Genomic DNA, 14,369 nt, shown 5'->3' with positions numbered 1-14,369 from the left:
ACGTCCTGTCTGTGTGCGCAAAAGTTTAATAAGAACCGATTTCAACCAGGGCAAAAATGGCCACAAGGCACAGTGATATAGACAGGGGAATCATATGGTAAAGCTGGAGACATCCGTGGGTGTACAGCGCCGTCATGTGGATCAGTTGCGGACACGGCTAGCGGTAGCGACACCGCAAAGGGAGAACACAACAACGCCCCGACGCAGTTGAGCGGGAATGCAGCCGGCCGCGGAGACTCGAGCTGGAAGTGCAACTACGCACTAGTCTAGCGACTCCCCAGCCGGCAGAAGAGACTCGAGAAATTAGTGCATCTGAAGCGGGCCCAATGGAACTTTGCGGCTCAATGCGACCAGACGACCTACAGGGCGATGGGCTTTTGAAGGGGGAAGAGCTGCAGCGTCGTCGATAAAGCACACTCGCGCGTCCGAGTTCCTTACGAGCTCCCAGGAAGAAACGATGTGCCCGGCTTCGGCGGGTGTTCTTACTCAGGTGATATTCAGTTACTTAAAGCTCAAGTGCACAGCAATAAACCGTTGAGTATTATTGTCGCTACTGCGTTGCGTCAATTCACGAACGGCTTCACTGCAGAAGTTATACGCGAGGATAAACTTCCTCTATTAACCTGCAAGTACTTCACTGGGTCAAGGGGCATGTACTGTACTTACATATTTGCTTACCGTAGTATTCTCAGTTCCAGTGGGTAAGAATTGCCAGATTTGGGGCGCTTTCCGAGTTTACTAAGGCTTACTGCCGAGGTCATTAAAAAATGTTAGGGCACGGCCAAACACTACAGGTTTCATAGAAAAATTGTCAGACAGCCCTAAAGCCACGCCAAGCAAAGGACCTGCTCAGAACACCGGACTAAAAGATAATTACCATGCGGCTGGCAACACTGGTCGTCACGCCATTGCCAAGGTAAATACACCTGGTAGCGAAGCTTCCATAGGAGCCCATACGTTCAAACCATGGCGGTCCATCGGTGGTTCATGGGGCTTTGCGCCATCTGTATTTGGTGGGAACACTTCCGGCGGAAGAAAAAATAATGTGACGCCATGTCCGTTAAAAGCAGAAGTGACGTCATATTGTTTTCGAAGGCACGAAATTTATTTTGTTGGCCTGCTTTTGGAGCTATATATTGAAATGCCACGCCATTGGACTTGGGCGTTTCGAGCTTTCAGCGCGGAAAGCGATGTAGGAAAAGCCAGCCGCGCGGTTGTCGAAATCGCACCCCTGCACAGAACATACTTCCTTTGGAGGCCGACGAAAGCTTTAGGTGTAGAGTGTTGATCCTATCGTCAGACGCCAAGCTCGTCGGCCGGCGCTGTCGCACGAAAACAACTACACAATTATCTGGCGGTCGTAACTCACTACTTTGGCTGAACCGATTAAGACGCGATGGAGCTACCCGCGTCACCGAATTCACACAAACTTCGACAAGCAAGAAAGCACAAACTGTGAGGGGGGCGTATTTCAACAAGTGAACTTTACGAGTGCGCCTTTCTGCCCATTTCAAGACGTGCATTGCATTGCGAGTGATATTGGTGACAACGCCCCCTTAACGATGGGCGCCGAAAATAAATGCATTTATTAATAATAATAAAATTGAATAAACTTCTTTTTCTTAACTCGTCACGAATATATAAAATTGGCCAGGAATTTTATTTTCGTTGAATGAAGATAACTGGTGTCTCGCTTGAATTAAAAGCGCTTTTTTCTTTCCGAATATTTGTTCCCTCCAGACATAGTCGCGCTTCAATCGCTGCTCCCATAACCCCGTTGCCGATGTCGGTGACAATCTGTACTGAACCGCTTTTCGCCCGAAGCTTCGCGACCTATTTGGATCGACCTCGCCATTGCTGTCATCTACTTGCTGTTGTCCAGACGTGCCACATGCGCACGATCCCCTGACGTGCGCAGTAACGTTGGCCCGTTTCGTAACCCTTTGCAGTAACACAAACTGTGCTGGCCAGCTATTGTTGCCTGCAAAATGTCTTGCATAAGATTGATTCCGACAGTGCGTCGTATGTGAGCGTTGTAATGCATTCTTCGGGAACTTTACCTATTTTTCGGCATGTCTCCGCATATGTCCGCGCCTAACCTCGTTCCCGCCAACTTGGGTCACTGGTTAGTCCCTAGTCAAATAGGCAGAGCAACGGGCTGTTGTGCTGAAGGTACTGGATTCAAAACCAACCATCGGACCAACTTGGGACACTAGATGTGAAATACTGTATATGTTGTGCGCTTCAATGAGCCTCATTCAGGCCAACTTCGTTCACTGGGTATATATGTGACACTGGGTATGTGTTGCTCTTAAGTGAACCTTTTTGACGACAGCTTGCGTCAATGTGTATCTGGTGCGCTTCAATAAACCTTTTCGACGCGAAATTGCTTCACTGAGTACATGCCGCTTTTCATAATAGCCATCATATAGACCATATTATCAACAATTCCGCACTAATCACAAGGTAGATCATTCGTCACGTTAAAGTCGCCAATCGCCTCCAATAAGTGCACGGCGAGTTTACTTATTTATTTATTTATTTATTTATTTATTTATTTATTTCGCACTACTTGGTATGTCATGATGCTGGAGACAAAAGACACCAAAAAAGGTCTGTGCAAGAGTCCCTGCATAGTGAACATGGATTCAATAATTAGTTCATGCCTATTGGAGTTACTAATGTAAACGTACAGATTATTTACGTCATGCCACAGAACACGTGTCGAAAGGCGCGCATTGGTGACGTGCGCCGCTGTTTGCTTTGCGCAGTGGACAAGCGTGAAACCAAGAGCCCCTCTCCCAACTCAGCGATGCAGGCCCGCTCCAGTCAGAGACTTCTGAGCAATGCCGACCAGCTGGACACTGCCGGACGCGTTGAGGAGTATCAGGACAGCCCGAGAGATGTCGGAGGACACGAGGACAGGACAACGCCCGTCAGCCAGCGCAATGGCGACATAGCGGCACGATGGGATAGTCCTGAGCCCGTGGACACGAGCAAGGACAACCTGCTTGAGAAGGAGACCTGTCTTTAAGCCGACATTTATAGCGCTGTACTCGTGCGCTGCAAACTAGCTGGCCTAAGTTGGCGCTATCGTTGATTATTCTCAAGAGACTAACTTCAGTGGGAGATGATGTTGCCAACCAGACAGGGAGAAAAGAAAAACGCCGCCGTTTGCAGTTTTGGCCAGAGCTTACTCGACGTGAGCCTTACTTTTTCGTTCTGCCTTGCGTTGGCTCAGTGTGCTGTTGTAGTGTAGAAAATTACAGTACGTCACTTGCCCAGAAACCAGGATTGGGCGCTCCGTGAGACACCAGCTTCGCGCACACCACGGAACCACAGAAATTTCCGGCTTGATACATTTGCTTGGAAATCGATTTGTGTCAGCATAATCCGGCACAGTTGACCCCACAGTTCTATTTACGAAGTCAGCGGGCGATGACAGCGAACTGTGCCACATCTTATGACCATCGGCTTTTTACGTGTCATTCAGATTTGTGCAGCGGTGTTTAATCGCACGACGCGGCTACCATCAGCATGCATGCGGAAGTTAAACGTAGAACTCTACCTTAACAGCCCCGACCATAAGCTAAGACATTTTGCCCTGACAGTTGTACGTAGTATTCCGTACTAGATTAATTGACCCTTTATTTTCGTGTGCGTGCGTGTGCCTGTGTGTATGTGTTGGTGTTCGGGTGTGTGTGTGTGGGCGTGCGTGCCTGCATGAGTGTGGGCGTGCGTGCGTGGGTGTGGGTGTGTAGGCGTGCGTGGGTGTGGGTGTGTAGGCGTGCGTGCGTGCGTGCGTGCGTGCGTGCGTGCGTGCGTGCGTGCGTGCGTGCGTGCGGGTGCGTGCGTGCGGGTGCGTGCGTGCGGGTGCGTGCGGGTGCGTGCGTGCGGGTGCGTGCGTGCGGGTGCGTGCGGGTGCGTGCGTGCGTGCGTGCGTGCGTGCGTGCGTGCGTGCGTGCGCGTGCGGGTGCGTGCGTGCGGGTGCGTGCGTGCGGGTGCGTGCGTGCGTGCGCGTGCGGGTGCGTGCGTGCGGGTGCGTGCGTGCGGGTGCGTGCGTGCGGGTGCGTGCGTGCGGGTGCGTGCGGGTGCGTGCGGGTGCGTGCGGGTGCGTGCGGGTGCGTGCGGGTGCGTGCGGGTGCGTGCGGGTGCGTGCGGGTGCGTGCGGGTGCGTGCGGGTGCGTGCGGGTGCGTGCGGGTGCGTGCGGGAGCGTGCGGGTGCGTGCGGGTGCGTGCGGGTGCGTGCGGGTGCGTGCGGGTGGGCGTGCGTGCGTGCGTGCGGGTATGTGCGCGTGCGCGCGTAGGCGTGCATGGGTGTGCGTGCGCATGCGAGTGTGGATGTGTGTGTGCGCGCTTGTGTTTGTTGCTTAGTTTTTGCGTACATGCGTGCGGGTGAATGTGTGTGCGCGCGGAAGTGTGGGTGTATGCGTGCGTGTGTGTATGTAGGTCAGTGTGTGTCTTCGTAGGTATGGGTGTATGTGTGTGTAAGTGGGCGTATGCATGCGTGCGTGCTTGCGGGTGTGTGTGTGTGTGTGTGTGTTTGCGCGCGCCTATACAGACAACAGAAACGTCACTGCGAGTTTCCCAAAACGTCGCGAAGTCCTAGTCCGAAAAAATATGCACGTTTTTTCAAGCATGTCATCAAACACATGTGCAGTATAACAATGCACCACAAAGCAATTGTAACCTGTGGATAGTCCGTTTCAAAAAATTCCTCAAAACATAGCGCACTTTATAGGTTCAAACGTTGCCACATTGTAATATGCTACTTTAAATATTCCTATCCTGCTTGCTGAAAATAATGTTGAATTCCAATGGCGGAGTCGGAGCAGCCGACGGACTCCACGAGCGAGCACTCGACTCTGGCGTAGAGCAACGCCTCCAAATCCGCGAGTGAAACACAATCTGCGCCGCCGGAGCAAGGCGGAAGCGGAACTTCTATCTCCGATTTACCCAGGATGCCTCGCGTGTTGCCATTTCCTTCCGCTGTTTGCTCCCAGCACCACCGCACCAGTCACTTGTCTCTTCAGCGCCGTTCACCTGTTGTTGTTTCAAAAGTGCGGAATGGATATCTCGGCAAGCGTGCAGCAGCTTTTGCTTCTTCGCGAGTCGTGACCGGTGGCGCCTCCCAGCAGACAAATGTGGTAAAGGAAATACGTCACGCAGAGTTCCGGTCCACTCCGCCGATTTTGGCGGAGCATCTTTTTCTGCTCCACGGAGTGACTCCCGCTCTGAATCCACTCCGACTCTCTCATTGGAACACCTTACTCCCGCCCTCACTCTGTCATTGGAACAAACTTGCTCCGAAACGAGCAGAAAAACTTGTTCCGACTCCGCCATTGGAATTCAACATAAGTTATGACAACACAACCTTTGTTGATCCCTGCACTTTTTCTATCAAACACGCTGGGTGCTCGTAAAACCATCTGTGCTAGTCAGTAGCTAAAACGAAATGTTTCCTCACTGCGTTTTGTCCACACCATGTTCCTTGCGTTGTCCTGGCCGCTTGTTTCTCGCACTTATCGCGAGTACGTTTGGTTCTGCGGCCTATTTCGAGCCATCTGTTGATGTTCTCTGACGGCTCAATTGTGCACCTGCTTGCGCCGTTGCTGTTCCCCTGTCTGACAAGCGAAACATAAGCTGGTTTCCCCACCTTCGCTGTGTCTTTTCATTATTTCTGCTAGCTCAAGTGCTACCATGCATTTGTTCAGTGGCTGCGAAAGGCTTGGCTGTGCTTTGTCGCAGCTTCCTGGTCCATCCAGCCAGCTCTCACCACCATAAACCGTTGGACTGAATTGGAGTATACTTCGAGTATACCTCGAAAATGCAAAAATAAGAGGGTTCAGCAATTATTTGCAATGCCGATAGTTAGGTCAGACATATTACAGTTTCACCGTACCGCTACACTTAAGACGCTTCCCATTTCCACCAAATGTAAGCTCGATGCCACGAAGAATTCTTTCAGGACGATGGGGAGCATACCGTTAAATGGCCATATAACACTTTTGAGCACTCGCTAAAGAATTATTTTTTACAAAGGCCTCCTTTGATCCACACATATTTGTCTTCTATTTAACTTCGTAGACACATTCGACATGGTGTCACCCTGTTCTCGGTAAATTTGCTTTTAGTGGCATTTACTGTTTTGTCAGAGCACCTGGATAAGTTCAGGTGCTGAAACACTCTCTGAAGCACACTCTGAAGCAGTTGCATATGTCATTTACTGCTAAAGCCGTAATTATTCCCCACACTTTGAACTTGGCCTGCTCATTCCCCATACCCTGCCAATAACATTAACCAAATATGGACAAGGTGCTTTGTTTACTACAAAAGACACCGTACTGACGTACTATGGACATCGTACAACACATAAAAATGCCAAAAAAAGTGAAAGTTATGTAATTATGCGCAACGCTTTTAATTAAGCCGATACGTTTAAGTATCCTTGCGAATTGCAGTCAAGGTCGCTTTCAAATATAAACTCCCTGTTGCGTTGAGTTCTCTCGAGACATTGAGAAGCGTTGCTGTTAACGGTAGTATAGCAGTTTCAAACTCTCGCTCAATATGTTTTTAAAGCCTAAGTTTGACGCTCACGAATTTTATTTCACATGGCAATTTCCAATAGTCGATGAACTTCCGATTTCTCGCCAAGTTTGATTTTGGTGGTAGTCGTAGTTCTCCCAGGGCAGCGTGAAAATTTCTCCGTTTTTCGTACAACACGATTATAATGCTCCGGTTATAACGCGCTTAAAAACGCGCTTATAAACACGTCTAAAACACACCTATCAAGCCGCTTATTTTGACCAAATATTAGCAAGGTGTCTTGTCCAGTCCACCGAGGACAACGGGAAAACCATGTACGAACATGGTATTATGCATGAAAATAGGGAAAAAGCGAAGGTTCAGTAATCATTTGCAAGGCTTCTAATTAAGCCAGAAAAGCAGAAGTTTTGTGAAACGTTATATATATAATCCCACCACCCCCCATTTCTAAATATAAACATGTAAACATGTAGACATATGAACAGGTGGCCCCAATGTTGGTATTGTAAATAAAAAGTTGGAGAACAATGATTTTTTCTTCATTAGCGTTTTCAAGCTTACGTTTACATAACCGAACAATTTCAATTGCGTATATTGAAATTTGGGACGCCATCTTCTTTTTCAAATGATTGCATCATAATTTAATTGTATCTAGCCTTCTCTTTATGTTTATGACGTGCAGCATAAAAAGGTGATACCAGACAAGGCTTTCCGAATGTCAGCTGGCTGGTCATGTCCGCGGTGTCTACATGTACCTTATTATTCTCTTAAATTTCATTGAGTAGCAATATGTTGCCTTCGCCTAAGCATTCATTTGTAATAATCTTGTAGAAAATTTCAATGTTTACGTTACCGCATGTATTAGTAGCATATACCTTCTTTACACGACAAATTGCTTGTCTCTAGCCTCATTTTCATGCCTATCGTGCAGTACACCACTAAGCGTTGCGAGGATACCGGACAACATTAGTGCAAGCCCTTTTGAATGTCAATTATCTAGCCAAATGTTCCCGCCTTTCAAATGAATGATAGTCTAAAATAGTTTCCTTAGTGATGTTATGGTACATTTACCCCGACGTTCCTCTCTCAACACGACGATAGCAAAACCGTTTCTAGCAATCGGGCCTACGCCGTTGGAATTAACACCCGTACGTGCTAGCACTAGCTTAAGCAGCTGCGGCAGCAACGTGCTTCTCTTATATAGTGAACATTTTCTGCTCGTGGCCATTGCACCTGGTCGCCGTAACAAGGTGTGTTGTGTCGAGGAGCAGGAACAATACCCACAGCAGTCCACCTTAAATACAATTATAGATATTCCCAAAGTTCTACGGCGGAAGAACTAACGAGAAAGATGTTTTGATTTTGTTCGTCATAAAGAGTGACGGGGAGCAGGGGGGAATGAAATAAAACATGCAAAGCAGAAACGAGTGAAACCTACATCAAAATTTATTTATTTATTTATTTATTCATACATCAAATACCCCGTTTGAAGTTTTACATGAGGGGAGTGCATATCTAAGCCATATTTGCAATGAATGCCTTGAAAGATGAATCACTGGAGTGGTGCACCGCTTCAGCAAGTAGATGATTCCAGTCTTTCGCTGTTTCAACAAAGACAGAGTTAAGATGAGCGGTGGTGCGAGCTGGAGGGAGATAAACAGCTTTTGACCTACTATTATGGAATGAAGTGCGATGCGCTGGCGTGATGTGGATCTTTTGAAGCAGCGAGTGATAAAACTTGTAAAAGAGACACAGTCCTGCTGTTTTGCAGTGGTGCTCGAGGACTGGAATGCTCAGAGATGACTTAGGTTTAGTAACGCTAGTGTGGTAAAAGTAGTCAGAGTGAATGACCCTTGCTGCACGATTCTGTATGGATTCCAGTGCTGTTGCCAGGTTAGATAGGTACGAGTGCCACACTAAGCATGCGTATTCCAGTTTGGGTTGAACAAGTGTCAAGTCTACAAGAATTTTTACTGAAGGATGAATAAGGCGTAGATTATGGCGCAGGTAGCAAGTACACAAGTGGCATCGTTTCTAATGCTGCATATTTGTGAGGACGAACCGAGGTTACTGGACAAGCTAATACCGAAGTATTTATAACAAGTCAAAGAATACTTCAGAACCAGCCATAGCGTAATTAGCTGAAGTAAATTATTTGCGTTGGCGAAAAGTAAGTAGCGAGGTTTCTTTTTTTGTCGTTAAGAGACATTAGCCATTATTCCACCAAGTTTCAATGATGTTAAGGTCGGACTGGAGCGCACGAGAATCAGCGTCGTTAGTAATAGGACGATATATTACGCAATAACAAGCAAATAAACGAATTTTCGAAGAACAACCTCTAGGTAAGTCGTTGATTTAGATTAAGAAGAGTTTTGGTCCCAGGACAGTGCTTTGCGGCATGCCGGAGATAAGGGGTGATAAATTAGATGAGCATTGGTTAGCGTAAACGAACTGTTGACGGTTTGCCAGATAGTTGCTTATCCATTGGAGAACAAAAGTGTTAAGATTGAGGCGAGATAGTTTTAGGAAGAGCCATTCATGAGGAACCTTGTCGAAAGCCTTTTCGAAATCTAGGAAGAGGGCTTCTACAGGTACATCTTGAAGTGGCAGCGCAATATGACGAAGTCAGAAGGCAGCAACACACAGGACAGCGTTCCTGCATTCTGTATTCGTCATATTGCGCTACCCCATATAGATGTTCAACCAGCACCGACTCGCCGAAATGTCGAGGCTTCTATAGGTACGTTTTGATGAAGACGTAAGCTGATGTTAAGCTCAAGAGAGCTGGTAGATTCTCCCAGGACATGCCTTTCTAAAAACCATGAAGATTAGGATTGCAAAAAAATTATGGGATCTTAGATGCTTTACATTATGAGAATACATTATATGCCCGATTAGTTTGGAAAAAAAACAGTGGTGAGGGAAATTGTGGCACGATGAATGTGATCCTTTTTTTGGGGGGTACTAGAATTATCTCACATATTTTCCATTTTTGCGGCACCATTCCAGACGATAATGATTGCACGAAGATATGGCACAAGATTACACGAGAGACGTGCGCAATCTTCTTAGGCATCTTAGAATTGATGCCATTGATGCCGGCTGAGGATGTTAACTTGAGGGATTCTATTAGTTTGTTGATACCGTATGCCTCAACTGTTATGTGTTGCGTGGTTGGGTGGTTGAGGTAAGGACTGTCTGGGAGGTCAGTGTCAGGTTCGGAGGTGAACACAGAAGAGAAGACAGTGTTCAGTACTTCAGATGCTTTATGGCTAGGAACACGGTTATTGTCGTCATCATATAATAATAATCGTTTACGGTTATTTGGGTCAATGCATTTCCAGAATTGTTTGAGATTGTTTTGCAACGTACGAGGGAGTGTTGTTGAGTAAAAGGTTCCTTTCGCTGTTGCAGCCAAACAATCAAATGCCTTTTGACTGGCATAATATTTTTCCCAGGCAGCAGTGGTATCGGAATGTTTGGCTTTGGGAAATAATATTTTTTATTGTTTAATCGTCTTAATGTGTTGTTCAACCATGGAGACGAGGGTCGCTCGGTTAAGGTGATAGTTGGTACGTAAATCTGAGTGAGTTCGATAATTTTATTTTTAGAAAGCGTCCAGTTAGTGCTTACTGTGCGCTTCGGGAAATGTACAATATACGAGCTGTAAAACTCAGCTATGGCGTTGTTAGTACTGATGTAATCACCTTTATCGCAAAGTCTTTTTTTTTTTGCTCTGAGGTAGTTGCCAGGATAACTCTGCATGCAGCACTGAGTGATCACTTGGTTCTGGTTGATGTCTTACAGAAGAAACAATGTCGTGATAGCATGTTCCGATAAAAAAATTAAAAAATGAAATTATGGGGTTTTACGTGCCCGAACCCTTTTCTGATTATGAGGCACGCCGTATTGGAGGACCCCGGAAATTTCAGCCACCTGGGGTTCTTTAACTGGCACCTAGATCTAACCTAACGGTTGTTTACGCATTTCGACCCCATCAAAGTGCGGCTACCGTGGCCGAGATTGAATCCTGCGACCTCGTGCTCAGCAGCCCAACGCCATAGCCACTGAGAGACCACAGCGGCTACGTTAAGATAAGGTGGAGCATGTTACAGCAGTGATCATTTTTTCGCGTTGAGGTAGATACTAGCTGCGTCAAACCAAAGGTGAGGCATGTGTTACGAAAATTACATTCGACGTTATTCTTAGCCAGCGCTATGCCTGGTTCGGACCGTGTTATACGAGGAAAGTTAGTCACCTAAGAGGAGAAGTTGCGCATTACAAAATGACGTCGTAACAGAATGCAGTGCCTCATGGCATTGAATAGTGAAGGAAGCATCTGCGCTGGGGGTTCAATAGCACGCACCGATTATAATTTGTAGGCATGAAGAACGGCACAATACGAATAAAATGTCTAAAGCTGAAGTGATATCGATAATAGAGCAACAAAAGCGGCGATAATAAAAGGAAAGGTTCGAAAACTCGGATTCTGCGTCGAGCCGCCACACACGGCCGACGGCAGCCACGACAGTATGGAACAAACGTGGAGGAGACAGCCAGCGCTGGCTGGTTGAAAACGCTACGCATCAACAAACGCGGACGCTTGAGGTAACGGGGGAGCGAGATCAGCAAATATGAACAAAACGATCGCACTGATGAAAAACATCTTAAGTATGGATGGGTCACAGTTCCCTACAAAAGATGAAGAGACGCGCCGTCTGCTGCTAGTTTGGCGATCAGGAGCAAAAGAGACTACTGCAAGGGCAGCCACCGCAGAGGCTATAGGTACTGTCGGGGCTCACAGATGGAGAAAGGTAAGCAGGGGAAAGGCAGAAAAAGGAAGGTCATATGAAAGTGATGGAACCTACGACGGAGCCTGGCATACTTTTAAATATGGATCTGAAAGTAGAAGAAAAAAGCTCGCGCCGGTGGACAGGCGATGCACCTTTAGAACCCTTCTCACCTCTAATGCTTACGGCAGGGTGTATTGTAAAGAGCGGCACAGCCACAAATGTTGCGGTACCTCTTTATTCGAACTGGTATCCTGCTTTGTTAATTATTGTTAATTTCATTTCTGCTGGATGCGATCATTCACACGCCGATCGATTACTGCTCCGTGATGTTTTACAATAAGTTGGTGAGATCTGTTCACTGGAGAAGATATCATGCCCACGGAGGAAGATAAACGTACCTATAAGTGCATTTGGTGTACTCATATAATGTCCCTGCAAAGCGCCACATCTAACTATTAAGCGTAACAAACCAAAATACTATTCGCTGTACTAAACAATTGTGCAGAGACCGTCGAGAATGATAGTCAATGTAAGTGAACATCCGACCGCTCATATACAAAGCTATTCACTATATCAAAGGAATAACATGCTTGAAGGCGCATATTATCGCAATAGCAATTATATTGACACTCTAGGCGCATTACTGCCTTTGGTGTCGCCGTGATGTCCCGTATAAGTGAAAGCGCGTGAGGGTGAGCCGTCGAACGCGGTTCAATCTCGCGTGCGCGAGCGAGGGACGCCACCCAGATGCATGCCCTGTCCTGTGGCGCGCTAGGCGGGAGAGTGAGGCGAGGGACGAGGGGCGTCCTTCTCCGGCGCTTGCTATAGCGTGCCTCGATGTCCTCCTCGCCCGTCGCTCCGTACAGACTGGAGTCAACCGCGGCGTCTTATACGGCGTTGGCCACACGAATCGCGGGCGCCGTAGTAGACGGTTTTGGCGGACTGCGTAGGAACGCGCAGCGGGCGCTCTTATCTCTTGAAAGCGATCTGCGACGTGGGCAAAGTGCGCGCCAACGCAGACCTCACATTCAAAGCGATTTGCGATGTTTGCAGAGTGCGCGTAATGACGTACCTTCGTATACGCTGTGATTTCGACGTTTCGATCGCGTTGAAGCGACACATGCACGGAGGCCAATTCGCTTCACCATCACAATCAGTTGTTTTCACAGAGTCTGCGCTGTCATCGAGCAAGTTGTGTTGATGTTTACCTGTGCGCGCGTTACAACGTGCTGGTTAAATTAGTTAAAACACGTGGATGGGCTGTGTTGCATTGCATCCATGATATAATGTGTAAGGTCGACTGGACGATGACGTAGAATGACGGAACTCGCCCGGCGGGTTGCATGCGGGTCGCGAGAACATCTTTAGTGGCCCATTGCCGAGCTTAGAAGTTGTGCGGACTCCTTTTGGACCTGTGTCTCCTGTTCAAGCGCGTCTTCGGCCATTCGCCCGCGCGATCGCTGGGGACACGCAGTTACAAGCCTTATTTTGGATAGCGTACATTCCCCGCGGCCGCTGGCGCCGGCGCGGCGCGGAGACTGCTACTTGCGCGTGCGGCTCACGTTGCGCCGTGTGTCGCGCGTAGGGACAGTGCCTGAGGAGCGGGCCCCTCTCGCCCTCTCTTAGGCTTCTCTCTCCTTCAGCATCGGAGGTGCACGGGCGCTTTCTCACGGACAGATTGACTTCCGGTGCTCTTGGCTGTCGGACGTGCGGACCCGTTGGGTCCCGCGCCCCTCTGAGCAAGGCGGCCCCCTTCTGTGTGGAGCACCTGCTCAGAAGGGGGCCGCCTTCAGCCGGTTTTCTTCTCGGCAGTGCGCGCTCACTCTATCGCTGCCTGTTGTGCCCCCTTGAGCCGGTTTTTTTCTCGGCAGTGCGCGCTCAGTCTTTCGCTGCCTGTCGTGCCCCCTTGAGCCGGTTTTCTTCTCGGCAGTGCGCGCTCAGTCTTTCGCTGCCTGTCGTGCCCCCTTCAGCCGGTTTTCTTCTCGGCAGTGCGCGCTCATTCTATCGCTGCCTGTCGTGCTCCCTTCAGCCGGTTTGCTTCTCGGCAGTGCGCGCTCAGTCTATCGCTGCCTGTCGTGCCCCCTTGAGCGGGTTTTCTTCTCGGCAGTGCGTGCTCAGTCTATCGCTGCCTATCGTGCCCCCTTGAGCCGGTTTTTTTCTCGGCAGTGCGCGCTCAGTCTTTCGCTGCCTGTCGTGCCCCCTTGAGCCGGTTTTTTTCTCGGCAGCGCGCTAAGTCTTTCGTTGCCTGTCGTACCCCCTTGAGCCGGTTTTCTTCTCGGCAGTGCGCGCTCAGTCTTTCACTGCCTGTGGTGCCCCCTTGAGCCGGTTTTCTTCTCGTCAGTGCGTGCTCAGTCTATCGCTGCCTGTCGTGCCCCCTTGAGCCAGTTTTCTTCTCGGCAGTGCGCGCTCAGTCTATCGCTGCCTGTCGTGCCCCCTTGAGCCGGTTTTCTTCTCGGCAGTGCGCGCTCAGTCTATCGCTGCCTGTCTTGCCCCCTTGAGCCGGTTTTTTTCTCGGAAGTGCGCGCTCAGTCTATCGCTGCCTGTGGTGCCCCCTTGAGCCGGTTTTCTTCTCGTCAGTGCGCGCTCAGTCTATCGCTGCCTGTCGTGCCCCCTTGAGCCGGTTTTCTTCTCGGCAGCGCGCTCACTCTATCGCTGCCTGTCGTGCCCCCTTGAGCCGGTTTTCTTCTCGGCAGTGCGCGCTCAGTCTATCGCTGCCTATCGTGCCACCTTGAGCCGGTTTTTTTTCGGCAGTGCGCGCTCAGTCTTTCGCTGCCTGTCGTGCCCCCTTGAGCCGGTTTTCTTCTCGGCAGTGCGCGCTCAGTCTTTCGCTGCCTGTCGTGCCCCCTTGAGCGGGTTTTCTTCTCGGCAGTGCGTGCTCAGTCTATCGCTGCCTATCGTGCCCCCTAGAGCCGGTTTTTTTCTCGGCAGTGCGCGCTCAGTCTTTCGCTGCCTGTCGTGCCCCCTTGAGCCGGTTTTTTTCTCGGCAGCGCGCTCAGTCTTTCGTTGCCTGTCGTACCCCCTTGAGCCGGT

General features: G+C 49.1%; 1 protein-coding gene across 13 annotated transcripts in view; it reads left to right on the top strand.

Annotated features, from left to right (window-relative positions):
• The window catches only part of LOC142571288 (parathyroid hormone/parathyroid hormone-related peptide receptor-like), a 1,032,566-nt gene extending 1,026,906 nt beyond the window's left edge, over nt 1-5,660 (top strand). For all 13 annotated transcript variants that reach the window (XM_075679532.1, XM_075679539.1, XM_075679537.1 and 10 more), the window contains one exon: nt 2,772-5,660. In XM_075679532.1, coding sequence (XP_075535647.1) covers nt 2,772-3,034 — 263 coding nt within the window. In that variant the 3' untranslated portion in view covers nt 3,035-5,660. The remainder of the gene's footprint in view (nt 1-2,771) is intronic.
• The last annotated feature ends 8,709 nt before the right edge of the window (nt 5,661-14,369 follow it).

The sequence above is a fragment of the Dermacentor variabilis genome, chromosome 2 (assembly GCF_050947875.1).
Source record: "Dermacentor variabilis isolate Ectoservices chromosome 2, ASM5094787v1, whole genome shotgun sequence".
Classification (NCBI taxonomy): Eukaryota; Metazoa; Arthropoda; class Arachnida; order Ixodida; family Ixodidae; genus Dermacentor; species Dermacentor variabilis.
The sequence above is the reverse complement of the archived record's forward strand: the minus strand, read 5'-3'. Positions and strand labels throughout refer to the sequence as shown.